We start from the raw sequence: 13,505 nt of genomic DNA on the forward strand, positions 1-13,505 counted from the left end.
GAGGTAATGTGGAATTATAGAAACAATGTGGGTCTGGAAATCCTGACCTGACCCGAAGTCAGATGCTTAACTGACTGAGCCACTCAGGGGCCCTGGGTGGGTCTGAAAATCAGATTGGATTGCAGCTCCAATTCCAACATTTGACAGTATGATGAACTTAAATGGTCGCTTTATCTCTGGGCCTCTTTCCTTGTTTGTGTAAATAAGGGCAATAACTTACTTTACAGGGAAAAGCACTTTGCAGGCTACTGTCCACACATCTAAAGTATAATTAATCTGTTGTCCACACATCTAAAGTATAATTAATCTGTTGCTATTTCTAGACTTCATCGGACTTACTAAGTTTTTAAAATGCAAAAGCTCAAATGACATAAAAGCTGAAATGACAATGAAAAATGAATCTCTTTTCTACTTCAGTAGATCTCTCCAAAAGCACTTACTGCCATCATTTTCTTACTTATCCTTCCATATCTATTCTTTGTGTTTTTGAGTAACCATACACAGGCAGGCACACAGAGGTTTTTTGGGGAAAAAAATAGAGGCATGTAGTACAGTGTGATGCCATTTTACACTATTTAATTTTTTTTTTTTTTTAACATTTTTGAGAGAGAGAGAGGGACAGAGTGGGAGAGGGGCAGAGAGAGGAGAGAGAATCCCAAACAGGCTCCACACCCAGTACAGAGTCTGACATGGGCCTTGAACCCACAAACCGTGAGATTATGACCTGATCTAACCAACTGAACCACCCAGGTGCCCCTGAAGTCTTTTAATACATGAAAATTCAGGAATCTACTTTTTTTTTTTTTTCCCCACTGTGGCTGCATGGTGTTTCAGTGTATGGGTATACCATAATTTATTTATATTGATACACATTTAGGTTGTTACTAGTCTTTTACTGTTACAGGCTATGCCTCAGTAAGCATACTTTTGCATATATCTTTGTGTACATGTTCAAGAGCAGAATTGCCAAGTCAAAGAATATGTACATTTTAAATCTTGGCATTGTTATGAAATTGCTATTTAAAGGAGCTATACCAATTTATATTTGTAGGTTTTATTTATAGTGAAAAATTATGTACTACTGAAACCACAAAACGTAACCATTGTGTTTAGCAGTATCTTGCAACATTGGGAGATATGATAAGGAATTTCTGTACCAGCACTAATTCTAGGTGATTAGGTCTTTCTAATTTTCCCATCTCATGAACATTATACAAAAAACAGAGGGTTTTTTTTGTCAGGGAAAAACTATAGCTCGAAGTAACTTGACTAGTATGAAGGTCACAACTAGGATCTCATCACTGGAGCCTGTTTCTCTGCAAGCGTCATGCTGTCCCTTGAATCCTCTCTCTTCTTGCCTTACTCCACACTGCTGGAGTCTACCTGTTAGCCTGCCAGTCCTTTCATATTTCTTCCCATCTAGCTTATTGCCCTATTTCTGACTTCTCTATTTTACCTTGTCCTCCTTGTATACAACTTGAATCACTTTTTCTTGTACTCTAAGCACATTCCCTTGGCTTTTAACCCACTTGCTCTAAAAAGGCCTCTAAAAAATCCTGGAATTATTGCAGTCAATTACCCCTACTCCCTGCTGAGCACTGTTGTAAAAAATTCATACCAGACCTTAAATTAGGCCTTTTTGGTGTCTGATTTAAAGCTTTCTTTGCCAGATTGCTATTTTGGGCCTTCAGTCCGATACTCAGGACTCTGCCCACACATCACCCCAGCAGATGACATATCTGTCATCTTTCAAAACCCTCCATCCCCTTTACTGTACTGTTTTCATGGGGTTGCCTCTCATCCCACTGTAGTCTGGCTTCTAACCCCACCATATTACTTACACTATTCCTACTAGAGTTAGTACAATCCCCTGTTGTTATTCTACCTGACATCTCTGTTCAGTTTAGCACTGTTTACTGCCCTCATCTTCCTGAAATTTCTTAATTTCCGCAGTGTTCGTTCCTTCTGCTTCTGGCTGTTCTGTTTCTGTTCTCTTTGCTGCTTCATTTACCTGGTGTTTTAACTTGGTGTTTCATTGAGTTCTGTCCTTGATTCTGTTATCACATAACATACTTAGGGTTTTCACCACATCAAAGGTTTTTATTACTACCTAAAGTAACTCCTGATCTGTATATCATTCCACCCTCTATTTGACTTCAGAGGAGTCTGTTCAACTATTTACCAGACTTTTCCACCTTGAGTACCTTCAAATCAACAGATACAAAACTAAATTTATAATCTTTCTCAATACACTGCATTCCAAACCTACTTGGATTTCTGTGTTCTTGATTCTGATTGGCATTCTAAGCTAGAGGTCTGAGAATCATTATTGATACCTTCTCCCTCTTACTCCTCACCCATGTTGTTCTGTACCTCTGTGTCTCTGCCTAGAATACATTTCCTGGGGCGCCCGGGTGGCGCTGTCGGTTAAGCGTCCGACTTCAGCCAGGTCACGATCTCGCGGTCCGTGAGTTCGAGCCCCGCGTCGGGCTCTGGGCTGATGGCTCAGAGCCTGGAGCCTGTTTCCGATTCTGTGTCTCCCTCTCTCTCCACCCCTCCCCCGTTCATGCTCTGTCTCTCTCTGTCCCAAAAATAAATAAACGTTGAAAAAAAAAAAGAATACATTTCCTTCTTTCCTTCACTTATTCCATTCCAGGCAGAATTAATCCCTCTCCTTTTGTGCTGCTGCCTTACATTTTCCATTGCCCTTTATTCTGAAACAGGTTTTCTACAGTATATTGCAGGTGTTAATTTGTATATATTTCACGTTCATAAGATACTGTGGCCTGTGATACGAAGTTTTTAAAGAAGGGCAATTTATCTTCATCACCTAGCACATGGTCTGGCACATAGTAAGTGCTCAAAAAATACTTGTGGAATGGATAGTGATGCATTTCCCCAAAATAGAGACTGAGCTTGATTTTTACCTAAGGGAAAATGTGCACTTTTAAGACATGCTAAAACATAGAACTCAGATCCAATTTTTATTTCTTCCTCAGAGTACAGATTCAATTATAATAATCACTGGAAACTTATTATTTCCACCTCTAGAAGAGTCTTTTGGATGTGATAGAAAACATCTGAATTACAAATTCAGACCTTCCTCTCAAGAAAGTGCTATTAGAATTAACCAAAAAGAAAAAAATTTATTTGCTTTTTCTGTTTTTCTTGATTTGCCAATAGAATTTTTTTTCTATTCAAATAGGTGAAAAACCTTTTGAATGTCCAAATTGTCATGAAAGATTTGCTAGAAATAGCACCCTCAAATGTCACCTGACTGCGTGCCAAACTGGAGTGGGGGCAAAAAAGGGAAGAAAGAAGCTTTATGAATGTCAGGTACGTGTGGGTGTATTCTGTCCTTAGCAAAGGAGTTGGGTGTTTGAAATCATTAAAATTGAAGGGTAGCAGAGTCTAGAGTAAAAGTGTAGAGCTGGCAGTTTGGAAAGAATGAGTAAAGAACATCATCCATCGTTTGATTTTATTTATTTATTTATTTATTTATTTCATCGTTTTGATTTTAGAAGGGAGATTAGAATAGGGTTTTTTGGGTTGTTGCCTTTTTTTTTTTTTTCCATCAATGTCAATAAAATTATGTCTTAAATAACAGGTAACCTGAAACTATTCTTCACCATTGAGCAAACAATAGAATTAGGGAGTGGAGCAGTGGAAGGCTCATTGGCTGTGATCAGCTCTTTTTCCATGATTAGTGTATATGTATCCCAAATAATGTAATGGTTCTAAATGCTAATGATATTATGTAGGAAATTATAATATTGGTACTTTATATCCCTTGAATTTATATGACATTTAAGCAATGAAGGCAGTATTATGTTTCCTACATTGCATCTAAGTTGTTAGCTACATCAGCTAAAAGACCAAATAAACAACATAATTATGAACTCTCTTAGATCACATTTTAATGTCATATTCATAACATTTTTCAGAAAAATCTTCAAATTTTTCCTTAACAGAGAATAAATGCATTCATGCTTTCTTCGGCTTGAATATTAGTAGTGTTAAAACCATATGTTTGGTTATTTCAGGTCTGTAACAGTGTGTTTAACAGCTGGGACCAGTTCAAAGATCATTTGGTAATACACACTGGTGATAAACCCAACCATTGTACTTTATGTGACTTGTGGTTTATGCAAGGAAATGAATTAAGGAGGCATCTCAGTGATACTCACAATATTTCAGAGCGTCTAGTAACCGAAGAAGTTCTTTCAGTAGAAACACGTGTGCAAACTGAACCTGTGACATCAATGACTATTATAGAACAAGTTGGGAAAGTGCATGTGTTACCATTGCTTCAGGTTCAAGTGGATTCAGCACAAGTGACTGTGGAACAGGTCCATCCAGATCTGCTCCAGGACAGCCAAGTGCATGATTCACATATGAGCGAGCTTCCAGAGCAGGTTCAGGTGAGTTATCTAGAAGTGGGTCGGATTCAGACTGAAGAAGGTACTGAAGTACATGTGGAGGAGCTGCACGTTGAACGGGTAAATCAGCTGCCAGTGGAAGTACAAACTGAACTTCTGGAAGCTGACTTGGAACAAGTGACCCCTGAAATCATGAACCAGGAGGAGAGCGAGACCACCCAAGCAGATGCTGCTGAAGCTGCCAGAGAAGATCATGAAGATGCTGAGGGTTTAGAGACCAAAACAACAGTGGATTCCCAAGCTGAAAGGGCAGGGAGTGAAAACAGAACACCTATGCCTGTTTTAGAGTGAAATAACAAATGAATATATTTTTAAATTAATGTGTTGGGTTTTTGAACTGATCATGGGCAGTGTGACTGTCCTTAAGCTAACAGACAAGTGGACCAAAGTTAAAGTCTTTCCTGTTGTGAACTGTTTCTATTGAAACAAACTGATTCCAATGCCCACCCCCCCCCCCCCCACACACACACACTTAATGCCACACAGGAGGGATCTTTCCCGTAAGTAATGGGAAGCTTTGAGAAGTATTATTTCTGGAAACTTAAATGGATTATATTCTTATTATATAGTTGGGTACGAATGTATCTATTTTCATTGTGATAAGGGTTCTCCCTTCTCTTTCCCAGGTCACGTCCTTTCTCAGATTTTTTCCATGTTGTAAAATCAAAAGTAAAATCATTAGAATACAAATTCGTGTATTCTAATGCATGTTAGAAAATTGAATATATAGGAAACACAAGGCTGCATGAAGAAAAGTACATTGTTACTGTGCAGTTAAATTTTGGCTTCTGGCTTTCTTTAGTTTGAACAAACTTCTTGTCTATACTGATAGTCACAAATGTCATCTCTGCAACGGAAACAGTGGTGGTGGCAAAATTTGTAGAATGTAAAACAAAAAACAAAAAAACCCCACACACACCCATGTGCCTTTTCAAAGCCAACTAAACTTCTATAAAACATCTCTGGTTCTTTCAAAGTTTGTGTTGTAAGGAGCGATGTAGGTGTTGCTGTAGTACTTTGTTTTTGCTTATAATGGCAACTAGCAATTCTTTTTCTTGGTAACTTAAGGTAGGGTGAGAAATAGCATTTAATGGCAACTGAAGGGCCATTTCCGATTGGGAAAATTCATTTATATCTGTGGTAAACTTTTTTTTTTTTTTTAATGAAAAGTTGCACTAATATTTTACCACCAGATGAAAAAAAGGAGCATCATTTAAAAATTAATGTATTTAAAGTAAAGTACAGAGAAAAACATGTATATAATATATCAGGCTTTGTTTTGAATGAATCTTTTTCCCCGATCCTTAATGTAAAGATCTTGTGCTATAACTTTTAAAGCCATACAAATAAGAGTGCTAAACTGTGGACTTAAAAGTAGGTGTGTAAATATTTTTAATCAGTATTACTTGGAAAATAAAATATAACAACCACATAAAATAAACCAATATGCTATTTTCTTTACCTGTTAAATATTGGGAGATATTTACATTTTTAAAGTAAAGTTTAAAATTATGTGTTCATGACTCGTTTTTCTCTTTACTAGTATAGAAGTGGTTTCGTGGTCCAAGATCTTCACTCATTTGTATTAACATGACTGATACGTGAATTAAGATATGCCGTTCTCAGTATGCACCTCTAATCCCCAAAAATCAGTTCAGAAGAACGGGAGGAGGAAGAGGTTGGCATTTGTGGTTCTTCCACAGTGGGGCACAACAGCCAATGGAATTTTTTAGGAAGAGCCTATTTTTAATACACTTTCTCCTCTTACCTAGTGTGTTTAGTTTAAAAGAGCAGTTCAGCTTCTCCTTTGGTAATCCTAGTGGCTCAGTGGTATCACATTTATGACCTGTCTCAAAGGGAATGGCTTCCAACAAGTGGAGAGGTCACAGATTTAGAGAATACAGGAAGAGGAGATTGAGTTTTTATTTTAAGGTTAAAAAAGTATATGAATATTTCCAAGTCTGTTCTGTTTGGCAATTGGACACTTACACAAAGCTTACATAGGTGTTTTCTTTCTTCAAAGTCAGAAAATGATAGAACTAAATTATATTACATGGAATTTTCAGTTTGCCTTAAGATATCCAGGTTCCTGAGTTAGTTATAACTTAAAAAGAAAAAAAAAAAAAATTCCTGACAGATCGTGGTTTCAGGTATGTAAGTTACTAGTTAGTATCTAGTGAATTTTGAATGCTGAAAATAGCTCATGATGTCCCCTTTAAGCCAAGATATGAAGCGAGATTTATTTTTAAACATAATCTTAAAAAGGCTCTGACCACAACGTCGAGATCATGGACAAAGGCACAACAAAGTATTGAAAAGCACAACAAAATACTAAAAATTTAACATTTGAGCGTTCAGATTTGGCAAGGCCTTTCAAAACAGGTTTGAGGGTCAGATACAGTTCCTTTTACTTTTCCCAAAAGGTATATAGGCTTTATCAGTGTATCCTGAATGCCGGTAAATTTGATTGCAGAAGGAGAGGAAAACTACCCACTGGTGGTAAACCATATGTTGATTAGGCTTTGCAGTTTGCAAAGCATTTTACATATAATAAAACAACTATGAAAACCCATGATGTGTATTTAAGAACTGAACTGAATATTTTGTTCCTCTCATTTTACTCCTAGTGGGGTTTTTAGGTCTACAGTGGCAGCTGGTCCTTAGAGTGCCAGACACTGATCAGCAAAGGAATCCCACGAGCACGGCAGAATGATAGATAGGAGAGCCTCTTCTGTCTCCCCTATTCCACCGATCTAACACACAGCAGTGCTTGGATTCTCTAACACCAACTGGGTGTCCAACAAGTCACTTTTGACAACAGCCAGAGTTAGCGTAGACTCCACAAGTTAAGTGATCAGTAGTAGTAGCACAAGACTGCCCTTGCTTCAGACGGTAGCCAAAAATGGGGTACCAAGGATACCTGCACTTCTGCCCTGCCGACTACAAATCAGGGGTCCCCGCCCCCTTGTCAGATTCAATACACTAGAACAACTCAGTACTGAGGAAGGCACCACACTTCTGAGTATAGTTTTATCATAAAGGATACAACCCAGGGGCTCCTGGCTGGCTCAGCTGATTAAGAGTATGTGTGCGACTCTTGATCTCTGAGTTGTAAGTTTGAGCCCCACGTTGGGTGTAGAGATTACTTAAAATCTCTTAAAAAAGAAAAAAGGAAAAAAGGAGGGCGGGGGGGGGGGTGGAAATCCAGGAACAGCCAAATGGTTGCAAAGGGCAAAGGGGGTTGGGGGAGTGGAGTGGGTAGAGCTTCCAGGCCCTCCTGGTGCTCCAGCCTCCCTGCACATGGATGTGTTCACCAACCTGGGAGCTCTCGTAACCCCTTAATCTTTTTCTTTTTCTTTACTAAGGTTTCATTACCTAGATGTGATTGATTAAATCATTAGCCCTTGATTACTGAATTCCCTGTCCAGCCCTTCCATCCTGGATATCTTGGGGTGTGGCTGGTAGTTCTAGCCCTCTAATCATGTGGTTAGTTCCTCTGGCGACCATTGCCAAGATCACCTCATTAGCATAAACTCAGGGATGAGCAAAAGGGAGTTTATGATTAAAGACATCAGGAAATCCCAAGGGTTTTAAGAGCTCTGTGCCAAGAACCAGGGTCAAAGACTGGATACATATTTTTTATTATACCACACCTACAATCTGAGATTCAAAGGAACACTAAACAGAACTCTAATAATACATGTAAAACCCAGAAGTTTTTTGAATATGTACAAAAAGAGAAGGTTCTTATAGTCTTACTAGTTTAAAAATGCTACCATCCTCATACACTATTGAAAGTAGGAATATTTTCGTGGAAATGTAAATGCTTCTGTTTCTGCTACATTCAACTTGGAATTAAAGATTTCAAGATTGAAAGGGTTTTTGAAGGTATAGACTACCCACTTGATAATTGGAATAAGCCAACAGTACTGAGGCCTAAATATAGATAAAAGTCTACACCAGAATATCAAGTGCGTCTTTAATGAACATCTTCAATTTAGCATGGGTTGTTTTATTTTTTATTAAAAAATTTTTTAACGTTTATTTATTATCGAGAGAGAGACACAGAGCATGAGCAGGGGAGGGGTCGAGAGAGGGGGAGACACAGAATCTGAAGCAGGCTCCAGGCCCTGAGCTGTCAGCACAGAGCCCGACATGGGGCTCGAACCCACAAACTGAGATCATGACCTGAGCCGAAGTCGGTTGCCTAGCCAACTGAGCCACCCAGGCACTCCTAGCATGGGTTGTTTTAAACACATGATCAGATGACCATTAAGGTGTTCACATGGAAATAATGTTTTATAACTACGTCATGCAAAATTAAAAGGAAATGCCTGACCCTAAAAGTTTAGTCTGATTCTGTTGGAGAAAATAGCTTTGCTTTCATTAGGTTAACACTGTTGGCTGCATCAGGAGAGGGGAGAACCTAAGCTCAATGTTTATCAGATATAATGTTCTGAGCTGTGCTATGGCTCTTACAGAATTTGTCATAAGAGATCTAAATGAGAAGCAGCAGGAATTAAAACTATTAAACTCTCACCACCAACAACAATCAATAGGATCCTCTGTAGTTAACTGGAGGCCCAGAAATGTATTGCTTTAAAATGGCAAATGTAGAGGCTGTCATTATAAATATATTCTGACCTTATGGGGATATCTTAAAACTACTCCGTGTTGTATAAACATTGCTTCGTTAATCCTGTTGACGCGGTAAATAGGAAGGCAGGCTGTGAATGCAGTGTTTTCTTCTTCTCACCTTTCCTAAAACCTAATATCACACATAATTATTCACCCACCTTGTTGGGCATTGCACCAAAATATAGGCCAGGATAGAAAAATCTTGTAACCTAAAAGCATCATTTATGAATCACTTAGTATATGCCAAACACTTAATCATCTCAATGACTTCATGAGGTAAATATAAATGGAGGAAATTAAGAGAAAGAGGAGATGAGAAACAGCTGGTAAAGAATGGAGCCAGTATTTGAAACCAAGGAAATTGACTCCATAGGCACAGTCTTGATCACTAAAATACAGTTACCTTTGTATGAGATCTCTTTGTGGTTGACAACATGGGATTGCACAGAGCAAAAGCTAAATATCCATTTTCTTTTTGGAATCCACATCAGCCCTTGATAGGTTTTGGGGCGGAGGGAGCAGGAGATCAGAAAAGCTGGCAAGATACGTGCAGCAAAGTGTCTTTTTTTTTTAATTTTTTTTTTTACATTTTATTTATTTTTGATAGAGACAGAGCACAAGTGGGGGAGGGGCAGAGAGAGAGGGAGACACAGAATCCGAAGCAGGCTCCAGGCTCTGAGCTGTCAGCACAGAGCCCGACGCGGGGCTCAAACTCACAAACCGCAAGATCATGACCTGAGCCGAAGTGGAATGCCCAACCGACTGAGCCACCCAGGCGCCCTGCGAATTGTCTTTTGATGTCTCCTTGCTGACTCCTTGCCCTGAGACCATACTGTCTAGGTAATTGTTCTCCAATTTAGTGTGCGTCAGAATCTTGCTAAAACACACATTGATAGATCCCACACCCGGAGTTGCAGATTCAATTGGTCTGGGTTAGGGCCCAAGAAATTGCATGTCTAACAAGTTCCTGGGTACTACTAATACCCTCAGTCCTGGAACCACTATCAGTTGAACAGCAGACATAGGACACTTCAAGAAAGCACAGATGAGTAGCCAGTGAAATGGACCTTTTTGACAGTCTTTTTTTTTATGGTGTAGTCAGGTGCTACTCTAAAAATATCCTGTTAACTATTGTTCACGTTTATCATTTATGTAATGGACTGAACTAAGGCAGTTGTCTTAGGTTTTATAATTTCAAGCAAGAACATTGTGCTTATTTTCTTTCTTTTTTTTTTTTTATAATTTTTTTTTTTTAACGTTTATTTATTTTTTTGGGACAGAGAGAGACAGAGCATGAACGGGGGAGGGGCAGAGAGAGAGGGAGACACAGAATCGGAAACAGGCTCCAGGCTCTGAGCCATCAGCCCAGAGCCCGACGCGGGGCTCGAACTCACGGACCGCAAGATCGTGACCTGGCTGAAGTCGGACGCTTAACCGACTGCGCCACCCAGGCGCCCCAAGAACATTGTGCTTATTTTCAATAAATCATTGCTTTTCTGTTTCTAAAGTGAAAATGCCACAAAGACAAGAAATGTTAGAGAATAATAAGAAATTAAAAGCCAGAAATTCAGAATAATGGACTAGGAATACTTTGCTTCTTCTGGGTAACTCAAATACACTTTAGACACAAAATCTTAGCTAATATCTGTTAAGAAGTAAATGCCAATATATGAATTCACTTAAGAGAATAGCTGATCATTAGCTGTGGTTTTGCGGTCTGGTAAACTGCCTATATGAGGACAGAAACTGTCCTGTAAAATAATAGTTATCTATTAGACACAGCTAGGAAACACTATGGAGGGAATACTATGGGTTCAGAACCCTGGCCCAATTAAAATGGGGCTTATTTAAAACTAAAGACTCAAAGGTAATGGTTCAAATTTGATTTTTATAAATTTTCATAAAAAATAATTTTGCTCAAATATCAATGGGCCCGGGGCTCTTAAACTATTCTTCCTTGCCCAATTGTAAGTAATACCCAAGTGCCAATTACAAGAACATATTACACTAATTGCTGTATGTGGTTACACAGTCAAGAAAAGTGTGGAGTAAAATTGCTACAACCGTGAGAATCTCAGCGACTCAAATTTCATGGTGAAAATTGCATTTTAATGAAAATTTCTCAAGATCGCAGTTTGATTTTTTTTTCTTTCTTTTTCTTCTCTATTTGTTGTATTTTACCTATGGAAGAACATTAGACTAAATGACGAGGCAGGAAGATCTCAAGTGAATTAGATAAATTACCAAGGATATCGATAGAATTTAAGCTGACTGGCAGAGGCAGGGGCAGTGGCCCCTCATTCAGCCACTGAAATTTGTGACCTCTTTCTTTTTTCATTTTGTTATTACACCTATACAAGTAAAAGATTCACATATTTTAGGAAATAAGAAAGTAAAAAAATCTACTCTAAGACCCATTAACCAGAAATAACTGTTGTTAACATTACATGAATATATGAATATCTATCTATACACACACACACACACACACACACGTGAGAGCAAGAGAGAGAGAAAGAGAAGGAAAAGGAGAAGAAGAAGAAAAAGAAGAAGGAAGAGGAGAGAGGGAGATGCAGAGAGGACTTTTTAAAGCAGGATTACCATGCTAGTTTTAATTCTTTCAGTTTTATTTTGCTTAATTTAACAAATAAGCAGAATAAAATGGTAAAGCTCAGAAAAAATCTTTCTTGCAAGAAATATTAGTTCCTTTTTTTAAATTTTTTTTAATGTTTATTTATTTTTGAGACAGAGAGAGACAGAGCATGAACGGGGGAGGGTCAGAGAGAGGGAGACACAGAATCTGAAACAGACTCCAGGCTCTGAGCTGTCAGCACAGAGCCTGACGCGGGGCTCGAACGCACGGACCATGAGCTCATGACCTGAGCCAAAGTCGGCCACTTAACCGACTGAGCCACCCAGGCGCCCCAAGAAATATTAGTTCTTAAAAGATTCTTATAAAGTTAAGGACAAAGGATTTCAATACTGATTGTGATTCATTTTTAAACTGTCAATTGACCTCCTGCTGTGAAATGATGAAATTGGCATTCTCATGCTTCCACCTTGTGATCTTGTTGTATTTGCACTGACAAGGCTTATAAAATCAGTGTGCAGGTTCAACAGCTAATCAATTACAGCCAAGAGAGAATTCGTGAAATATCAGATCTGAAGAAATTACCAGAGTGTAAAAGAAGTTAAACAGAAGGTAAAAATCTGGAAAACATGAAAAAGGACATGAGATAGAATGAGCTCTGACATACATAATGTCCAACTCGAAATCCTAAAAGAAAGGTAAAACATGGGAGAGGAGTCATATTCAAAGAGATTGGGAATTTTTCTGAATTGTGGAAAGACATGAATTGTCAGATTTAGGTAGCACAAAGATCCTAAACAGGATAAAGACATTTTTTTTTTTTTCTGGAACCACATACGCCTTTTGAGTTGCAGATCCAGCTCTACAGCGCTATGCAGTCTTAGAAAAGTTTTGTTTTATCTCCTCTCCCAAGATTTGTCAAATATCCCTATCAGAGGAAAGGAGGAAGGAGAGTAGGAATAGTCCAACCCCAGGAATAGCCCAGGTTCACATTCAGCAGGGATGCAGTGTACCAGGTAACAATATCCAGAAAATGAGTAGAATGTCCCCATATGCCCTAGAATAGTACCAAATGTGGAAAGATCCCTCAGAACTTGAAATAGCAAAAGCAGCTACCACTTATTAAGCACTTATTAGAAGAAGCGCTGACCTGCTTGGGGCCCCAACTACTTAGAGACTGTGATGAAAGGAGCATACTTTAAACACTTTCAGTGGGGGATCCTCCCACCAACCACTCCAAGCACATGGACTCCAGGTTAAGACAACCTAGTTAAACTGTTCGCCAGTAACTTTATCTCATTAATTCTCACAATTCCCAGAGGACAGATGAAAAAATTGAGGTTAGAAGATGCTTGCAACTAAAGAGTTCATACAGCTAATAAGTGGCAGAGCTGGGAGTCAAGGTGTAACTTTATGACTCAAAGGTCTAAACTTTTAGCCACTGCCAGGAGGCTCTCAAAGCATAGAACAAGTACCTCCTGGGTTGGAATCATCCAGGACTACTTTCTGCCAACACAATGGAGCAGGGTTTAGAAAACTGAGACTAAATGGACTTTATAGGTTTTTTCTTTTGGAAAGTAATATTTTTCTGACATTAAAATATTTTTTTCTGACATATACGTCCATTGTAGAAAAAAGAAAAAATGCTGAAAATATTAAGGTTATTTAAACCACCTGCAATTCCACCAGTTCACAAAAAACATTACCAATATCTAGTGTATTTCCTTCTGCTCAAACATATCACAAATTTGTATCATTCTGCTTTGTAACTTTTGCTTTCACTTAATATGTTGAAAATATTTCCCCATACTCTTCACAACAACAATTTTTAACTCCTA

The 13,505-nt window shown here is 38.5% G+C and overlaps 1 protein-coding gene across 11 annotated transcripts in view; it reads left to right on the forward strand.

The window, feature by feature from the left end:
- The window catches only part of ZBTB35 (zinc finger and BTB domain containing 35), a 30,982-nt gene extending 25,025 nt beyond the window's left edge, over nt 1–5,957 (forward strand). For 10 of the 11 annotated variants that reach the window (XM_086678201.1, XM_086678185.1, XM_086678220.1 and 7 more), the window contains 2 exons: nt 3,206–3,336; nt 4,044–5,957. In XM_086678201.1, the coding sequence (XP_086534327.1) occupies nt 3,206–3,336; nt 4,044–4,730 (818 nt within the window). In that variant the 3' untranslated portion in view covers nt 4,731–5,957. The remainder of the gene's footprint in view (nt 1–3,205; nt 3,337–4,043) is intronic. The other variant, XM_086678250.1, reaches the window with a different exon arrangement.
- Nucleotides 5,958–13,505: the final 7,548 nt, after the last annotated feature.

The sequence above is a fragment of the Puma concolor genome, chromosome A1 (assembly GCF_028749965.1).
Source record: "Puma concolor isolate L17-30 chromosome A1, mPumCon1.1.hap2, whole genome shotgun sequence".
NCBI classification, from domain to species: Eukaryota; Metazoa; Chordata; class Mammalia; order Carnivora; family Felidae; genus Puma; species Puma concolor.